Here is an 18,916-nt window from a genome sequence, read left to right on the forward strand (position 1 = left end):
GAAAAATTACGAGGGAAAGGACCAAGCTCTCTTTTGTTAGGGTTTTGATTGATATGAAAATTAGGGGTACATTTCTTGATACAATTGCTTTTTAAAATAAGGATGGTCCTCAGTATATTCAATTTGTGGATTATGGATGGAAGTCACCTCTGTGAAGTTTGTAAGAAATTGGGACATAAAAATTATGGATGGCCAAATCTAATGATAAAGAAGTTGTGAACATAAATGAAGAAGTGGACGAGAACTTGGGGACTATTATTGACAATGATGACATGAAGGAAGACAATATTAAGAATAAGGAGAGTAATGCCCTGTCAGAGTATTAGTACCCGTAAGGAGAAGAAAATTGGCTCTCAACATATTACTCATAAAGTAACTCTACAAGAAGATGGGTTCAGCTTGTTACCAATAAAAAGCATAAGAAGTTGGCGAAAAGTTATGAAGAATAAACTAAAATTGGTCACAAAAGAGGAGGTGTGATATAAAACACCGATTTCAGCTTCTTCAAGGCTTTGGCTATTTTCTCCTCCAAGTCCTCTACTACGTATGTGGTTTTGCTTTTCGGGGGCGATTCAAAAGATTCGCCCTCGTTTTCCAAGATCTTTTTTCTGGACTGCGCCTTTCCATTATCCTTTTCTTGCCTCTTGCTTTTCGCTGGGGCATCTTCTTTCTCCTTTTCTCTTCGTTCCTCTCTTTTGGAGTTAAGTCCGCTTCGGGCATCATCTTGGTTTTCTCCATTTTTCGCTGCTGATCGGTCAATTCTGCAAGTATACAAAATCAATTGTAGCAAGTAATACTCGGAGTATCCGAGATCGAATCCACAAAGACGAACTCCCTAAACTGTTATTTGAATTAAATTTTGTTTAAGTAACTGTTCTATTAATTTGAGTTGGGTTTGAAAACAACTATGTAATAGATGAAAATTAAAAGAATATTTGAGAATAATATATCAATGTTTGGAATAACTAGGATTTCAGGTTTCACCATAATTTGAGGGGAAATTCCATCATATCTAATATTACATCTCAAAAGCTTTTTCATGACAATTGTTTCTAAAATATGTTTGTTCCCTCTCGAGACACAAACTTGTGTTTAAATGACTCTGGATATTTCTCAATTACCATGTTAATCAAGTAAAACCCATTAAGTAAAACAATTAACGTCATCACAATTTCTTAGACATATCTCTATTTTTAAGTAAATTGTGTTTAAATCTCTACATCCAAATTCATGTTACCGCTAAGTACTGCACATGAATTCTAGAATAAAAACATTAAGGTAGCGAAACTTAACATTCAAGAACATAACAAGAGATTTAAAGAAAAACCTTGTTTAAAACATTAAGTTAGCGAAACTTAACATTCAAGAACATAACAAGAGATTTAAAAGAGAAACCTTGTTTAAAACATTTGAGATGTAATACAAAATAATCAAGAATTTCCCCCAAACTAGGCTACATCCCTAATCCTAATTTGAGGCTTAACAATCCGTTGTCATATTGAAAATAACAATTTTATACCTCAAGAACATGAAATACAAGAAGAGAAAAGAGAAAATGGTTGAGAGAATTTGTGAATACAAAGCAGTGTGAAAATGTTTATCTCAAAAGTGTCCCTCTTCTTCTCCAAATGAAGACTATTTATAGTGTAACTAGAAGTGTTTCCCAGGGCATGCATTTACTTCGTCTCATAAAGAGGTGGAGTAAGGATCAAGTTTGAGATCTTTTGTTTCTATATATGGCTTTAGTGATGCCCAAGTTTAGCCTTCCTTCCATAATGAGCTTGAGTTTGAGATCTTTTCTTGTGTGTTGGCCAAGAAAAATCTCTCTTAAGTGTGGTGCAAGGATATACTGATATGGAAGGTGTGTGAGTGCTCATCAAGGCTTCCGGATTCCCCAAAACGGGCCAAATATCATCGGGACAGAGTTTGGTCGGCTCTAGGCTGGTTTGGTGTCGAAGGCCGGCTGAGCGCCGACCAAGACTTTAAGAAGTCTTGTTCTTTTAGGTTGAGCCGGTCTGGATTTGGCCAAATGTTGGGGGCCGGCCTAGAGCCACCCTAGGCTCTGTCTGGATTATTTTCTTTGATTTGGCTTTGGTACGGAAATTGGTCGGTTGACTTCAAATTTGATTCAATTTATTTTGTCTTTGGTTATATCTGCAATTTATTCAAGATTATATACAAAATTGTTAAGTATTTTATAATTTTTATTAAAAACTACAGCAAAAGTAAAATAAATGAAATCTATTTTACAATAAAAGTACTAAAAAAAATACTAAACAAATGGTATAAAAACTACGTAAAATAGAAGGTTATCAAACTACTCCGCACTGGAATAATTGCTTGTCCTCAAGCAAACATTTATTTTAAAAGTAAATTAATATAAAGGTATACACCAAAATCAATTTTCAATCTACCCCTTAAATTAATTAATTGACTTGTAAAAGATTTCAAAAAATAGAGATTTTTACTAAATATAACACAATTTTGCATTTGATAAACAAAAATATACAATAATTTGATGTTTGACACAACAAGATGAATCAGTACCCTCGCAAGATTTCTCTCTTAGCGCACAAGTGTTTCGGGTATGAAATTTTACTCAATTGAATTGTAAATAAGTTTTGTCATAAGCTTGTTAAAATATCAAAAATCCGCTAATTAGATAAATTAAAAACACAAATCAATGGAACTTTTATTGGGTTGTAATGAGATTAAGGTAAGAGTAGGATATAAAAGGCTAAAAATGTCACGACCCAATTTCATGGATCGCGACCGGCGCTAGGGTATGGGTATGGTTGTACCAAAACCCGTAGCAAGCCTTGCGAAAACAACCAATCATAAAAACCTGCAGAAAATCCAATGCTCGGGGGCAACCGAGACTCCAACTTAAACAAACAGTTTATATAATAATATTTTCATTAAATAATAAATAACTAGAGTTAAACAATTTAATATGCCAAAGCATAAAATAAGCAAGTCAGACCCAAATCGACAATAACTATAATAATATAGACTTCTATTTTACAACTGCGGTCTAAGAATAAAAATTAGTTTGACAATTTGTTAAAATGAAATAAACCTCCGAGGAATAAAGAATCGGAGATCAGAAGACTCGCTCAAAATAATAAACCTGGAAAAATGGGGAAACAACGGGGGTCAGATATACTGAGATGAGTTCGCAATACTATTCACATTTATTAAGTTTAAAACCCTTAAATCAAAACCCTTTTTATACTAATATAATATATGATTATGGAATAACAGTATTGAAATGATCCCAGTGTAAGTATGACATAGCATACTGAAAACCCAAAGTGGACGGGAACAAATCCTCGTCATATACCAGTGTAAGCAAGACCTTAGTCTGTCGATTCCAGAGTACTTACCGGTGCACACAGTCTCGATACAAACCTATCGAGTAGTTCGTTTCAATCCAGATCCATAATCGCTTAAAACAGTACAAAAACATTTATAATACTAAAATAAATTGCGGTACTTAATAAAGCGGTAAATAGCACTACAAACTCACTGCTTGCTAATCCACGTGAAAAACCTGGCAAGCGACAAAACCTGATTTGACTCCGAAGCACCAGTAGTCGACGAGTCGTTATATGAAAATAAGATTGGGAATCGTAGAGACGTGAGTCTACTTCGACTAGGACGAATCAGAACTGAATTTGCGATTTCTGCTGAGCTTTTGATGGATTTGTTGCAAATGAATTTAGTGAATTAAGGAGTCTAGATGTTGGCTAGGGTTTATAGAAAACAATAGAATATGAAAAATAGGTTTTAAAAACGTAAGAGGCTATTTAAGTATCTAAAATTCTGAAACAGCATAGTGTACGTTCGTGCACTTGAGTGCACGATCGCGCACTCCATCGCTCGTCCAAATCGCCTCAAATTTTGATACAACGGTCAACTTTTTGTCGTTCACCGCATATCCAAAAACAAACCCGATCCAACAGTTCAATTGGGAGATATAAATGTTTTATCCAAACATGTCAGATTTAGAAGGCACACGAACACAACATCGTTTATAATCCGGATACAAATCAAATCGCCATCGAAAACTCACACGACACATGCGACACATACAATATACAACTCCAACCCCAATTAAAGTTTCACACTTGCTAAGTCCACCATTAATAATCCGAAACTAAGTCGGAAACACAACGAAACTATGACGGAAAAATACGAGATATTATAAAAAAAATGTTTTATTTAAAATTAAAAATGACTCATTTAATTTTATTTTTTAAATTTTCACCATTTCGATGGGTTGTGTAACATCTAAATGCTCACTTTATTCTGATCTTTATTTTTGAAAGCAAATGATTTTTGCTTTTTATTTTTTTTCTTTTCTCGTATATAATTTTTTTTATATATCTATCTTTTTCCTTTTTTTTTTTGCTCTTTTTTTCGGAATATATATCAATATTTTTTTGAGCAATTTATTTTCTTTTCAAAAGCAAAGATTAATGTTGAAATATACAGTCATTTTAACTTTAAAAAGGGTAATAAAAGAAGGGTAAAAGAAATAGGAATGTTATAATCGATATGTTAAAATAAGGGTTAATTCCTAAAAAAATCACGAACTTTACACGAAGTTTCATTTTAATCACGACCTTTAAAAGTTGCCATTTAAAAGCACGAACTTTCATATTGTTTCAAATTCATCATTTCAGTGTATTTTTATTTACTAAATTCTTCACTAAACCATTAATTTAACACCCAAGTTATTAATCAACATCAAATCTTATTATCTTTCAGTTAGAGTATCTAGGATTAGGAATTTTTAGTCAGATAAAATACACTGAATTTTACTTTGGTGATAGATTTGAAATAAAATAAAAGTTCGTGCCTTTAAATGATAACTTTTAAAGGTCATGATTAAAATGAAACTTCGTGTAAAGTTCGTAATTTTTTTAGGAATTAACCCTTAAAATAATGGTTTAGGCTCAAAATTTGTTTGTCTAATGGAACAACACTTTTTATTTTTATTTTTTAGTAGATTGAAAGAAAAGATTATTTCGGGGTTAATCCTAATTGCCCGTATCATATTTATGCTAAAATTCATCAACCAATCTCAACTTGTATGTTAAAGCAAGTTCTGAAAAACGATCTTTACAATCAGATCACTCAACAAGTGAAGCAAGAAATTTATGCTTTTAGGCTCAAAGTCTCTCAATTTTGGTTAAGTGAATAATTCAAAAAGTTTTTAATGAGGTTTTGCAACAAATTATGACATATAATCTGATAATAAAAAAAATTATGTGTTATAAAAATAATATTTTTGATTTTTCTTTTCTATTTTAACAACTCAACTATCATAAAATGAAAGTTAAATCTACAATTGAATCTCAGAGATACAATTACATTTTATTTTTATTTGTATTTTGAAATTGATAAAAAAACTTGAATTTTTATCATTCAAAATAAATCAAACTTTATTTTATTACTTCGTTTTACCCACCCCACACTTAAAATGTTGCATTCTCCTCAGTGTACGAGAAAGCAAAATTTTAATAGAAAGAAGAAATAAAATCCTCCCCTGTATCAAAATGGCGGCGAAATCTTCATAATAAGTCGTGAGTCATCTGCTGCTTTTGTACAAATGCTGAATTAAAGTTGGGGGCCATATAATCAATTCTAACAAAACTTGTTAAAGTAAATAACAATCTACAATAGTCTAACAAAATAAGAAAGTGCTAACTAGTGAGTTCATGCCAAATAAAATGACATAATCAAACACTACTCCCTCTGCGTGATTGAGATCCTCGAAGCACGCCCATCTCTGCCCTGTTTGCTCTCACCTCTCCCTGAAGTCGCTGAAAAACTTCATGTGTAGATGTTATGCTAGTTTCAATCCGCTGAACAATTGCTCGAGTGTCTGCCACATCTCTCTAAACATTGCGGCAAATGCGTGTTAGTCACCTAAGCAGAGTACGCACTGGTACTCGTGCTGGAGTAGCTTGCTGGAGTGTTTCTTCTTCTGGAATACGCGGAGGGAAAATAGGATCTACAACTAGTGATGGTGATATATCTCCCTCCTGAATTGGATATGTTTGAAATTCCGCCAAATGTCATGGATTTTTTGATAATGCACGCGGTCAATTGTTTCATAAGCCACTATATCCCGACGGTCCGTGAATTTCGACTCTCCAGCTAGAATCGTGAGTCGTGCTCTCTGAAGTTTCCAAAGTGGGGTAGTATTCTCCCGAAAGGTCCAAGATTTTTGCCAATTTCATGAATTCAAATGCGGCTCGAATTTTCAGCTCCTCATCCACGTCTCGGTTAACTGTTTTCTCTATGATCAGTTTGTTTTGAGCAGTTGCGCCGAACCATTCACTGTTTTCAGCTGTTAATAAATGCTCAGAATCGTATTGAACATTCTTTCGATTCTTTGACTGTTGCTTTCCTCTCGAAGTACTTGAAACGGTTGATTTTTGCGTCATTATCGTTCCTGGAAATAAAAAAGATCAAACGATACACACAATTCAACACAACAAGAAGTTGACAGATATGCTAATCAAGTTGTTGCATCACAACAGCTTGTATACTGAACATACAACATGGAATCGATGACAGCCTAAATTATATACAATTAGTTTGATTTCTACTTTTAACAGAGATATGATCGTCAAAGAACAACTTCAGCAGCCTAAAGTGTATGAAACAGCTTTTGTATAAATTTTCACATTGAAGCATTCAAAAATTATATAGTTGTGGTAACTACAATGACTGAGAACTCTAAATCAAATTATTACAAAACCTAATCAGTTGTTAAACAATTTCTCAGGAAAAATCCCTAATTACAAAATCCAGGGTTTATGTGTTTGAATGAAATTTGTTCAAATTTATTCGAATTAGAGATCAATAGATGTTGGGTAACTAAATTAAACACTATTTACATCCTAATTATAAGTAATTATGAAAAATTGTAACCGAATTTGATGATTTTAGAAGGTTTGAGTTCAAGAATGCATACCTTTGATTTTGAACAATGTAATGCAACTTGAACCCTTTTTATTGATTTGAAGATGATTTACACAAGTATGAGGAAGAGGGAAAGGGGATCTTCATTTTTTTCAGTTAAGAATCATGCTTTTGAGTTCCATAATGAAGAAAAGGAGAGAAATAAAGAGGGTTGAAGGAGTTTCATGCGAAGTGATTCGTTTAAAAATGTATCAGGTGTTGATCTGGCGCTAGGCCAGTGCAAGATCGAAGGCCGGGTCAGGACCGGCTTAGGTTCAAAATTGAATTTGCAGGCTGCGCCGGTGCTGGGCCGGTCCTCGACAATGGACCGGTTTAGCGTCGGGTTAGGGCCCGGTTAATTTTTTTTTGATTTCATACTAAGTTATTTAACAAGAAAAAAAATAAATATAAAAGAAAATAAGGACATGTTAATTTTGGACTTTTTATTCAATTGAGAACCCTTGCAAAATAAAAATAAACAAAAATTAAAATTGCGGAAATAAAAACGACAATGAAATTAAAGATACGACATAGAGACACTCAAACTTAAGTCCAAAAATTTTGGTCTCGCCCCCGTAGTTTTGTTTCTTTGGTTTTAATGTAATAAACTTTCCTAGAGTGACCAACCTTTCCATTTCTCACAATTCTCGGGCGACCTCTTGTCCAGACTAAGTCTTGAGTTAATTCCTTGATTTCCGAAGGGAAAAGAATTTCTTCGCGCTCATAAGTAGCATATTCAATATCCGCTTCTTCCTCAAAATATTTTCTTTGACCCCGAATACCCCGTAAGGGTTTTGAATTATTTATCATCATGGATAATGATAGGGTTAATAGAGGATCCCAAAAAGAAGTCGGTATTCCCTAAAAGATAAGAAGAATTTTCGGATGCAGTGGTTGAATATTCAGGTGAAAGCATTCCTGGATAAGAATTTAAAGCCAAGTTGATTGAGGAAATGTTGGCAAATGAGTTTGAAGTATCATCATCATCACCACTGTAATCGACCACCTCTTCCGGATCTTCTTCTTCCATTATGACCTTTTCATAGTGATCGGGTCGATAATAAAGATTTGCAATTATAAGTGTGGGAGCATTGAATCCGATGTGATCGACTTCGTTATCGAACCCAACATCTTCAAGTGGATTGAAATATTGAAACTCAGACTCGTAGTCGGATTCAGAGTCGGAAGAGTTAAAATAACTCATTATGAGAAAATCGCTCGCTATGCTATATGTAGAGAATTGTTTTTTTTTAAGATTGAAAGAATGTTATACAATTAACTTAACACTATACTCTTATTTACAAGTGAACAAATATTATCATTGTATTAAATTGGAGGATCATTTGTAGTGTGAAATCAAAATTACATTAATTTTGAGTGTGAAAACTACTTTGTACATAAATATTGTAATGTATTTGTTATGAACTTTTTAATGAAAATAAAAACTATGAAATCGAAAAATTAATGATAAAATCAATGTTAAATCAATGGATTTATTTAAAAGAAAAAAAAATTGTTTAATGAATGATGACATTTTTGGTATTTATGATAAAAATAAATAATGAACTACAAATTAATTATACAATTTTTTTGAATTTTAAAATTGAATTTAATGTAAAATGAACATTTACATCATGTATTTATAAATTTATGACCATATATTTATTGGTGAATCAAATAAAAAAGGAAGAATTAAGTTTTTTTTTTAAAAAAATTGAATAAACAATATGATTTAATGAATTAATGGTGAATTTGGTGCATTAATGAAAAAATCAATGAACTAAAAATGAATAAATTGGTTATGCAAGAATGTTGACTACATAAAATTAATTAAATTAAAAAAAATTATGTCCTAGAGAAAAAAATTTGATAAAAACTTGAATTTCTTTCCTTAAAAAAAACTTGAATTTCTAAATATTATTATTATTATTATTATTATTATTATTATTATTATTATTATTATTATTATTATTCAAAATAACAAATAAAATAAAATGTACATTTTTATTTTTTTTGTTAGGTTGTCTCCTAATAAGCGCTTTATTTAACGTCGTGGCTCGACACATTTTTTACCATAAATTCTCAAACTTCAGAATGCACACGTCTTCTAATTTTTCACCCTCGTAGTAGTATTCTTCTCTTTGTTCATTTACGAGAAACTTACTCCCATCAACTCAAGTGCTCCATGTGGGTGAACTTTCAAGATATGAAAAGGTCCAGACCACTGTTGTTAGAATCGTTCGAGTCACGAGTCGACTCGGACGAGTCGAGTCACAGCAACACGATGCGACTCGATAGGGTGACTCGGAGATGAGCTAGAATCGATCGTGAATCGGCTGACTCAATCGGGAATCGGGTGACTCGGTCGACTCGGACGATACAGCCGATTCAGTTAAAATGTCATATTTTTAATACATTTTTCGTGTTAAATGTCAGAAAAATTTGAAAAACAGAAAATTCATAATATATAGCTTCTTATATCTTGTTTAAGAAGAATTCAGTTGTATAAAAATGGAGGATGAAGGATGATGAAGAAGAAAGTTTGAGGAAGAAGATGGTGAAAGAGAAAAAACAATCATGTGACTTTATTATATTATATATTTTATTGTAGCAGACTTTTCATATAAGCGAAAAGAAAAAACGTGGGAGGGAGAGTGTGAGTAGGATTACTTTTTGAGTGGGAGAGAGAAAATAGAAATATTTTGTCACTTTAACTTGTCAAATCAAAATTTTTCTTTTTCTAGAAGTTTTCTATGTAAGAGAATGTGATTTACGAAAATAATGTCTCTAATATAACAATCCTACTAGTTTTCTAATATTATAATCCTATTCAAAAGAAAAAGTGTTACTTTTCTGATTGTTTTTGAACTTCTTGTCTTATATATAAAAGTATCATATTAATTTTTAACATAACTTAAAAAGTCAATTTTCTCTCATCTTGTTATTTTAAGCATTTATATTATATTACAACAACTACAAACAACATACCAGGTACGATTTTTTGAAATCAACTTCTTTTCTACTTATTTAATATTTTATTAACTTTACAAGTCAATCTTTTCTATTTAATATAAAACAACTATTTTACTATATATTATAATATTATGTTAATATATTCATTTTAGAGATTACATATTATGTAGTTATAATCTTTTTATACATTATAAATATAAATTTAGTACATAATAAAATTTTAATATTTTCACTTTAATTATTTTTTTGTAGGATATTATTTTATTTAATTTATTAAGTATGGCTTCAAAATCAAAAAATGGATCTTCATCTAGCGATCCTATTTGGAACTATTGTTCTCGAGTTAACGACAATAGAATGAGTTTAAAGTGTAATTATTGTGGATTGCAAAGGTTGGGGGGGGGGATATAAATCGAATGAAACATCATCTAGCTGGAGATCATGATAATGTTGCTCCTTGTGCTCAATGTCCACAAGAAGTGAGAGATATTTGTATTAAAATTTTAGGAGATTTCGAAATTTAAAAATCTCAACATGAGAAGGAGTGTTTTGATGTGGATGAAGGAGTTCAAGGAGATCTAAAATTAGGTGAAAAAGAAAAAAATATGGATGCATTTGTAACTAAAGGTAAAGGAACCAAACAACAAACTTTAAATGCAATGGTCAAAAAAAGAGAACCCGTAATTCAAAGTATTTGTAGATTTCTATATGGACATGCATTACCTTTTGTTTTGGTGAAAAGTCCATTATTTTTTTCTATGTTGGATACAATTGGTGAATATGGTAGGGGATTAAAACCTCCTAGTTATCATGAAGCTAGAGTCACTTTTTTGAAAAAAAGAAGTGGACAATGTGAATTCAATGATAGAGAAGTATAAAAAAGAATGAAAAAAACAGGTTGTACTTTGATGTCTGACGGGTGGACAGATAAAAAATCTAGATCCTCACTAATTTTTTAGTAAATAGTCCAAGTGGGACTGTTTTTTTTAAATCAATAGACACGTCTAATGTAATCAAAGATGCTGAGAAATTATTTGAATTGTTTGATGGATTAGTGAAGGAAATTGGAGAGGAGAATGTTGTTCAGGTTGTGACTGATAGTGCTTCAGCTTATGTAAAAGCTGGGGATATATTGATGAAAAAGAGAAAGAAAATATTTTGGTCTCCTTGTGCGGCTCACTGTATTGACAATATATTAGATGATATAGGTGAATTGTCGATGTTTAATGATACAATAAAGAAAGCTAGGGAAGTTTGTGTTTATATTTATAGACATGCTTGGGTTCTTAGCTTGTTCAGAAAGTTTTCTAACAAGAAGGAGTTAAAAAGAGTCGGAGTTACACGATTTGCTACATCTTTTCTCACATTGAAGAATTTTGAGGAAAATAAACATTCACTTAGAGAGATGTTTGCATTAGAGGAATGAGAAAAGATATATGCTTCTAAGCCAGAAGCAAAAAAGGTGGGCCTAATTATGTTATCTGATGTTCGATTTTGGAAAACAATAAAGTATTGTCTAAAGTATGTGAGCCCAATTGTCAAAGTCTTAAGACTCGTTGATGGGGATGCTAAACCAGCCATGAGATATATTTATGAAGCAATGGATAGGGCAAAGGAGCAAATTGCAAACAATTTCAATAAGCAACTGCCAAAATATGAGCGAATTTGGAAAATTATTGATACAAGATGGGATTTGCAACTTCATCGACCACTTCATGCAGCTGGTTATTTTCTTAATCCCAAGTAAGAATTTTATTTGTTAAAATAAAAAATTGTATATTTAGATGATAAGCTTCTGTGATTAACTTTATTTTTTTTAGGTTTCAGTATGACGAGTCATTCAGTGCTGATACGGAAGTGAAAATTGGATTATACACAACAATTGAGAAGATGTTTTCGGATATCGAGACAAGAGTTAAAGTTGATCAACAATTAGAAAAGTTCAAAAGAGGAGAAGGATTGTTCGGGATAAGCATGGCTACTTCGACTAGAGATAAAAAAACAACCAGGTTTATGGTGGAAAAGTTATGGAGAAGAATGTAAAAAGCTTCAAAGTCTTGCTATTAGAGTTTTAAGTTTAACATGTAGTGCAACAGGAAGTGAGCGAAACTGGAGCACATTTGAGCATGTTCATTCTAAAAAAAGAAATCGTTTAGAACAACAAAGATTGGATGCTCTCGTATTTGTTAAGTATAAAATTCAACTTGAATTAAGGCAAGCAAAGAGGGAGAAATATGGAGAGACATACGATCCAATTTGTTTGAGTGATATGGAATCCGATGATGAATGGATCACCGAAATTGAAGAGAGTTGTCTATCCGAAGACAACTCATGGATGGATGTCAACGAATGCTTCGATGATGATGAAGGACTAGCATCTACTAGTTAAAGAAAACGAGGACCAAGAAACTTGAGGCATGATAGAAACAAAAAAGAAAAGACGGTTGAAGATGAGGTAATGGAAGACTTGGATTTAGATTCTTTTAATGGAGAAGAAGGAATTGAAGAACGAGGGGAGATAGAAGACTTGACAATCTTGGAAAATAACAATAGTGACGAGAATGACGACGATCTCAAACTTGAAGACGATATGAACTAGCTTTACTGATCGTCTAGTTTAGTTTATTTAATTTTTTTATTAGATGATATTAGTTTTTTAGAGTATTTTATTTCATTTTATTTTATTATAATATTTTTTATTCATAGTTATATATACTATTTTTTTAATATTATTTTTATTTATAATAACCGAATCTTACGATTCGATTCGATTCTCGATTCTCGATTATCGAGTCACAAAATTACAATTTCGATTCTCGAGTCGAATCTCGATTTGACAACTATGGTCCAGACCATTTTGACGTTAGTTTACCCGGAAAGAGTTTGAGATGAGAGTTGAACAATAATACCTTCTGTCATTCTTTAAATTCTCTCCGTTTTATTCTCTTATCAAGCCAAGCTTTGGTGCGTTTTTTGTAGATCCGTGCATTCTCGAATGAATTGCACCTTATTTCAGCAAACGCATTGAGTTGTAGTAATCTCTTTTCTCTAACAGATTTAAAGTTGTAGTTCAGTTGTTTCACTGCCCAATAAGCTTTATGTTCCAACTCTACTAGTAGATGACAAGGTTTTCCAAAAACTAGCCTATAAGGCGACATCCCTAAGAGAGTTTCATGGGCTGTTCTATATGCCCATAAAACATCATCTAACTTTATTGCCCAATCCTTTCTTGAAGTGCCAACCGTTTTTTCCAAAATTTGTTTAAGTTCTTTATTAAAAACTTCAACTTGACCACTCGTTTGAGGGTGGTAAGTAGTTGCAACCCGATGTTAGCAACCATATTTGTTCAGAAAAGTTTTGAACTTGTAATTTTGAAAATGCACTCCATTATCACTAATGATAGCTCTTGGAACACCGAAAACATTAAAGATTTTTTTTAGCAAACTTCATAACATTGTTTGCGGTGTTATCGGGCAATGCAATGGCTTCTACCCACTTGGACACGTAATCAACGACAGCCAAAATGTAATTGTTACCGCATGATGATGGGAGCAGATCCATGAAGTCTATTCCCCATACATCAAACAATTCTACTTCCAAAATTCCTTGTTATGGCATCTCATTTCCCTTTCCAATGGTGTTCGTTCTTTGGCATCGATCACAAGTCATGATAAAACTTCGTGCGTCCTTAAATAACGTTGGCCAATAAAATCCTGTAATACCTCGTACTTTTAAAGTACTACGTAAGGTGCCAAGAGGCGTAAATGCGAGAATTAAATCAAGGACATCGAAATTAAGTTCAAGAAATAAGAATTAGACCAAAGCGGGTCTATTAGAATTATCGTAAAATAATAATTTAAGTGAAAATTATTATTCGATAAAATTGGATTTTAGCGGGACTAGGGAAAAATTGATAAATTAAAATAAAATAATTGATAAGTCCCAAGCTAATAAATTTTTACGATAAGATTCGTAAAATAAATTTATGGACCTAAGAATAAATCTTATAAATTTGGACGAAAGCATTTTATTAAACGGAATTTTAATTATCGGAAAAAGCAAAAGGATATAAATAAAATATTGGACCCAGATAAATTAATAATGCGATAAAATCTATTATTTATCGATAAATCAAGAATCATCAAGGTTCCGGTCAATTAATTGGAAAAACAAAGAAATGGGGAATTAAGTTATAAGAGGTACAAAACTTAAGCATTTATATGGACTTTTCCCCACATTTTCAATTAAATGAAGACAAATGTTAATCCCACCTCTTCATTTTTCTCTTGCAAGCCAATATTAGAGATCAAAAACCTCAAATCCTCACCTTCCTCTCCTCCATAAACCGAACCCTAGCTCATCACCCTAACCTCATCATTTCTTCAACCAAATTCAATAACCATGGAGGCAAATTGATCCTACGACAAAAAGGGAAACAAGGTAAGTCATTTAATGATGATTTCCATGGTTTGAAATGATGGAATGGTTGATAGAAAATGTTGGGTTTTTGAGCTTTAGGTTTGATATTAGGTGTTTGATGTTTGTAAGGTTATGAATCATTGATTTGGAGATTGAATTGTGAAGTTTTGATGGTGATTCTTGGAAGGGAGTGGTTTCGGCATTAAGCAAACTCATCATATTCAAGGTAAAAAAATTCTGAACTTGAAGATTTATTGATGTTTGATTGAGTTTTGGTTGAGTTTAAGTTAAGTAAATAAACTGTTTTTGAACATGTCAAGGGGCTGAAATTGAGCTATGATTTTGATGGTTTAGGAGGCTGTTTTTCAGAGATAATTCAAGGGGTTTAGACACCTCGGAATTTACGTTTTTAACGTCGAATCCATGCCCCAAAATAGCAGCCAAACTGCTGCAAAAGTGCAGCAGTAAACTGCTGCAGAGTGCAGCAGCAAACTGCTGCAGAGTGCAGCAGCAAACTGCTGCAATAGGCAGCAGTTGCTGCCACTTTTAGCGGAGCTGCCGGTGAGCTCCGGCAGCCATAAAAATGGCGCACTGACATTAGGTCGATGTATGCATACTCGAGTCCAAAACGTAGTTTTCGGAACTTCAAAAATCATGGTTAAAGGGGTTTAAAACTGAGCTTATATAATGCAGAAAAATAAACGCAAAACAGTTTATGACACTCACTTTCGACCAAGTTTCGGACGACTTTGAGTGATGTTTTTCGAGAAGGTTTAAATGGTATATCGTAAGGGATATACGGAGAGTACATTGTAATAGTCGGATTAGGATTTAAACAAGTAAATAGGGCTAGGATGATTAAAATAGATGATGAGTTGAAAATATTAAAATCTGGAAATCCTGAAATCAAGTCGCGAAGGCTACTTCGCCTATGAAAACGGACCTTAATCCGTAATAATATTAACCCGAAAATGGGTATAACAAATAAATGAGGTTGCATAGATGAGATTTAAGTGAAATAAACGTGGTGTTGTTAAGTCGGATTAAAATTTATCCGTGTTTAAAGTTAAGTCAAAAACTGGAAATATAAGTTAGAAAAATAAACTAAGTGTTAAAACATAACAAAAGGGCAACTTTGGAATTAAATTGTGAACAAATGGTAAGTCGGAATCAGTTAAAATATTCACGGATATTGTAGAGGAAAGTGTGAAGTTTAAGAATGTCAGATTGTTTTTGGAAAATATCGGTTGTAGTTACCCTGTTCCGCTGTCTGAAACAGCAGCATTAGAAGGCTGTTTTTAACAGCTTTAATTTCCAGATTTGAGGTACCAATTTCAGGACTAATTTCCGACACCTTCGGGTGCTAATTTCAGTCCGAGGTCTAAACAAAAGTTTTAGACGACATTCCGAACTTTAGGAATGTCAATTTTATTTTGAATTTGGACCACTTTAATTGACGGTTTTAGTAGCTCAAAGATGGTCAAAAAACACGAAATAAATAGGAAAAATTTAAAGAGTTATCTTTGAGGAAAATTTTGGAAACATTAAAGACGTCAAATGAAGTTTGAATCCAAATGAAAGTCGTAGAAGATGTAACGGACTATGGAAATGTCCAATTTGTTTTGAGTATGGGCTATTTTAAATAAGCGGTTTCGATAGTCGAAGTTGGCTAGAAACCCAATTTTTAGATAAGTGATTCTAGTTAGATTTTTATTAATTAGTGCAATTATCAAATTTTCGTAGACCCGGCGAGACGATTACTAACGGGACTCGGAACGTGACGAACGCGATACCGTTTTACGAATTCTCGAAGATTATGGTTAGCAAGTGGTGAGTTTACAATTTACTTTTGTGTGTTATTAATAAAAGCTATTTATTTTATTATCATTATTATTAATGCATCGCATAAAGCATTATTATTCATAATGATTATTATTTCTTATTGAATGTTTATTTCTTATAAAATAAAACTAGTATAGTGATCCGAGGAAACGAGCTACCTATTGGGCGTCAATAGGCTGTGTGATCACCAGTGTCCGGTCAGTCATAGAATTAGCATTAATAGATGTTTGTATCTAAAAATGTTTGATATGAGCTCATTATATGATGATTATGTTTGGGAATGAGGAGGATTATGTTTGGTAGATACGAGGTAACTCGGTCGAACTATCTCGGGACCCGTATCTAGTGAGTAACTCGGTTGAACTATCTCGGGACTTACATCTTGGGATTAATTAGTGACATGATGTAACTCGGTTGAACTATCTCGGGACTATGTCACGTGGTAACGAGTAACTCGGTTGAACTATCTCGGGACCGTACCACTTGGATTAAAATGATTCGATATAATATGAACGGATACAGTATGAATAGGATATTTATAGGAATTAGTGTGAGTTTAAGATTAAGGTTTCGATCGGATCTTATACTTGATATTTATTATGTTCTTTTATATATGTTTTATTTTTAAATGCGATGTTATTTTATATAACACCATTAGTAACGTGTAAACTCACTCAGCGTTGTCTGACCCCCCAACAATGTTTTATTTCAGGTGATAGTATTTGAAGAGATGGACTTCCATTCTTGTTCCGGAAGTCTACAACATATAAAGTATGTAATGAAGTACGCTTCAATTCGTAGCGCTGCAGTAGTTAGTAGATGTCAGTCTATATTTGATTGTTTGTACCGAACGAGATCCAGCTGTTAACTCTGATTTTATAAAATATATATATATGATTTATAAAACTATGTTTTTACCCGTTTGATATTTCACCAATTGTTTATGAATGAAATTGGTATGAAATTGTATGATTCGGAACAAGGCAATGCTGAGTTATGTTATCGCAGAGTAAGACCTTATTCCAATCGATTATGCATCGGTTATGAAAGAACGTTTTCGACGATTATGAAATATTGTTTTACGAAGTTTTCCCGAAAATGTTTTGTGCATAATTTTGTGTTTGATTTGCGGAAAAAAAATTTACTCGTTTTTAGGCTTGCTACGGGTTCCGGAGCAACCACTCCCGTTCCCTAGCGCCGGTCTCGGCTCGAGATTTCGGGTCGTGACAAATCCACAATCTAATACCTTGGCGGCTGTTTTTTGCCTAGCCCGTGGTGTCCTCCGTATGGTGATGAATGGCATTCATTCAAAATCAACTCCATCTCTTCATTGGGTACGCATCTCCTTATTATGCCATCTGCACAATAGTGGTTCATCCCACATTTAAAATTTTATCTCAGATAAAAAAATTCGCTTTTGATGAAAATTCAAACTTTCGGGTAACACTCTTGATGCCAGATAGTTTACTATGTCAGCAAACCAAGAAAGTTCAGTAATTGCCCAAAGTTTCTCATCAGGGAATGAATCATCTATTTCCTCTCCATCATCTTCTACTCCTTGGTCCATTCTAGAAAGATGATCAGCTACCACGTTCTCTCCTCCTTTCTTGTCTCTGATTTCGAAGTTAAATTCTTGTAAAAGAATTACCCATCGAAGTAATCTCGGTTTTGCATCCTTCTTTGCCAAAAGATACTTAATTGCTGCATGGTCTGTATACACAATTGCTTTCGAGCCGACGAGATAGGATCTAAATTTGTCAAATGAATACACAACTACTAATAATTCCTTTTCAGTTGTTGTGTAATTTATTTGAGCGTCATTTAACACCTTGCTTGCATAATAAATGACATGCAATTTCTTGTCTTTTTGTTGTCCTAACACTGACCCCAATGCATAATCACTAGCATCACACATCATTTCAAATGGTAAATTCCAATCGGGCGATGCCATAATTGGTGCAGAAATTAAGGCTTCTTTCAACTTCTCAAATGCTTCGTGACAAGCATCATCAAGTACAAAAGGAATGTCCTTAACAAGTACGGAGCATAATGGTTTTCCAATTTTCGAAAAATCTTTTATAAATCGTCTATAAAACCCAGCATGCCCAAAATACTTTGAATAGCCTTTACAGTTGTTGGTGGAGGTAGTTTTTCAATCACCTCAATCTTAGCTCGATCTACCTCCATTCCTTTTTCTGAGATTTTATGGCCTAGAACAATGCCTTCTTGTACCATGAAATGACATTTTTCTAATTCAAAACAAGATTTGTTTCTTCGCTTCTTTGTAACACCTTATCCAAATTGCCAAGACAGACGTCAAAAGATGATCCAAAAATAGAGAAGTCATCCATAAAAAATTTCAATAATGTCCTCTACCATGTCAGAAAAATACACATCATGCGTTGAAAAGTAGCATGAGCATTACACAAACCGAATGGCATACGACGGTATGCAAAGGTACCGTAGGGGCATGTAAATACTGTTTTCTCTTGATCCTCAGGTTCGATTGGGATTTGATTATACCCCGAATAGCAATCCAAAAAGCAATAGTATGCATAGACAGCTAATCGATCAAGCATTTGATCAATAAAGGGTAAAGGAAAATGATCTTTGCAGGTAGCAAGGTTTAACTTTCTATAGTCTATGCAAACTCTCCAACCAGTGACCACCCTCGTTGGAATCAGCTCATTATTTTCATTTTTCA

The 18,916-nt window shown here is 33.1% G+C and overlaps 2 protein-coding genes and 1 long non-coding RNA gene across 3 annotated transcripts; 2 read left to right on the top strand and 1 right to left on the bottom strand.

Moving 5' to 3' along the window:
- Positions 1 to 11,425: 11,425 nt before the first annotated feature.
- LOC126668510 (uncharacterized) lies at positions 11,426 to 12,340 on the top strand. The gene is made up of 3 exons (XM_050361702.1): positions 11,426 to 11,694; positions 11,772 to 11,960; positions 12,040 to 12,340. Exons 1-3 carry the CDS (start codon positions 11,426 to 11,428, stop codon positions 12,338 to 12,340), a joined length of 759 nt encoding a protein of 252 aa, XP_050217659.1.
- Positions 12,341 to 12,866: 526 nt separating this feature from the next.
- On the bottom strand, positions 12,867 to 13,512 carry LOC126668511 (uncharacterized). Its single transcript, XM_050361703.1, has 2 exons — positions 13,397 to 13,512; positions 12,867 to 13,245 (listed from the first exon to the last, which is right to left on the bottom strand). Exons 1-2 carry the CDS (start codon positions 13,510 to 13,512, stop codon positions 12,867 to 12,869), a joined length of 495 nt encoding a protein of 164 aa, XP_050217660.1.
- A 646-nt stretch (positions 13,513 to 14,158) lies between these two features.
- LOC126667351 (uncharacterized) lies at positions 14,159 to 17,145 on the top strand. Its single transcript, XR_007638170.2, has 4 exons — positions 14,159 to 14,391; positions 14,500 to 14,596; positions 16,114 to 16,200; positions 16,925 to 17,145. It is a non-coding gene; the product is annotated as an uncharacterized LOC126667351 (long non-coding RNA).
- Positions 17,146 to 18,916: the final 1,771 nt, after the last annotated feature.

This window comes from Mercurialis annua, linkage group LG2, assembly GCF_937616625.2.
Source record: "Mercurialis annua linkage group LG2, ddMerAnnu1.2, whole genome shotgun sequence".
NCBI lineage: Eukaryota > Viridiplantae > Streptophyta > Magnoliopsida > Malpighiales > Euphorbiaceae > Mercurialis > Mercurialis annua.

Coding starts and splice junctions, on each gene's coding strand:
- LOC126668510 (XM_050361702.1), top strand. CDS start 11,426: ATGTTATCTGATGTTCGATTTTGGAAAACAATAAAGTATTGTCTAAAG. Junction 11,695..11,771: donor GGTTATTTTCTTAATCCCAA/GTAAGAATTTTA, acceptor TATTTTTTTTAG/GTTTCAGTATGACGAGTCAT. Junction 11,961..12,039: donor AGAGATAAAAAAACAACCAG/GTTTATGGTGGA, acceptor TTTAACATGTAG/TGCAACAGGAAGTGAGCGAA.
- LOC126668511 (XM_050361703.1), bottom strand. CDS start 13,512: ATGGATCTGCTCCCATCATCATGCGGTAACAATTACATTTTGGCTGTC. Junction 13,246..13,396: donor ACCGCAAACAATGTTATGAA/GTTTGCTAAAAA, acceptor CCCTCAAACGAG/TGGTCAAGTTGAAGTTTTTA.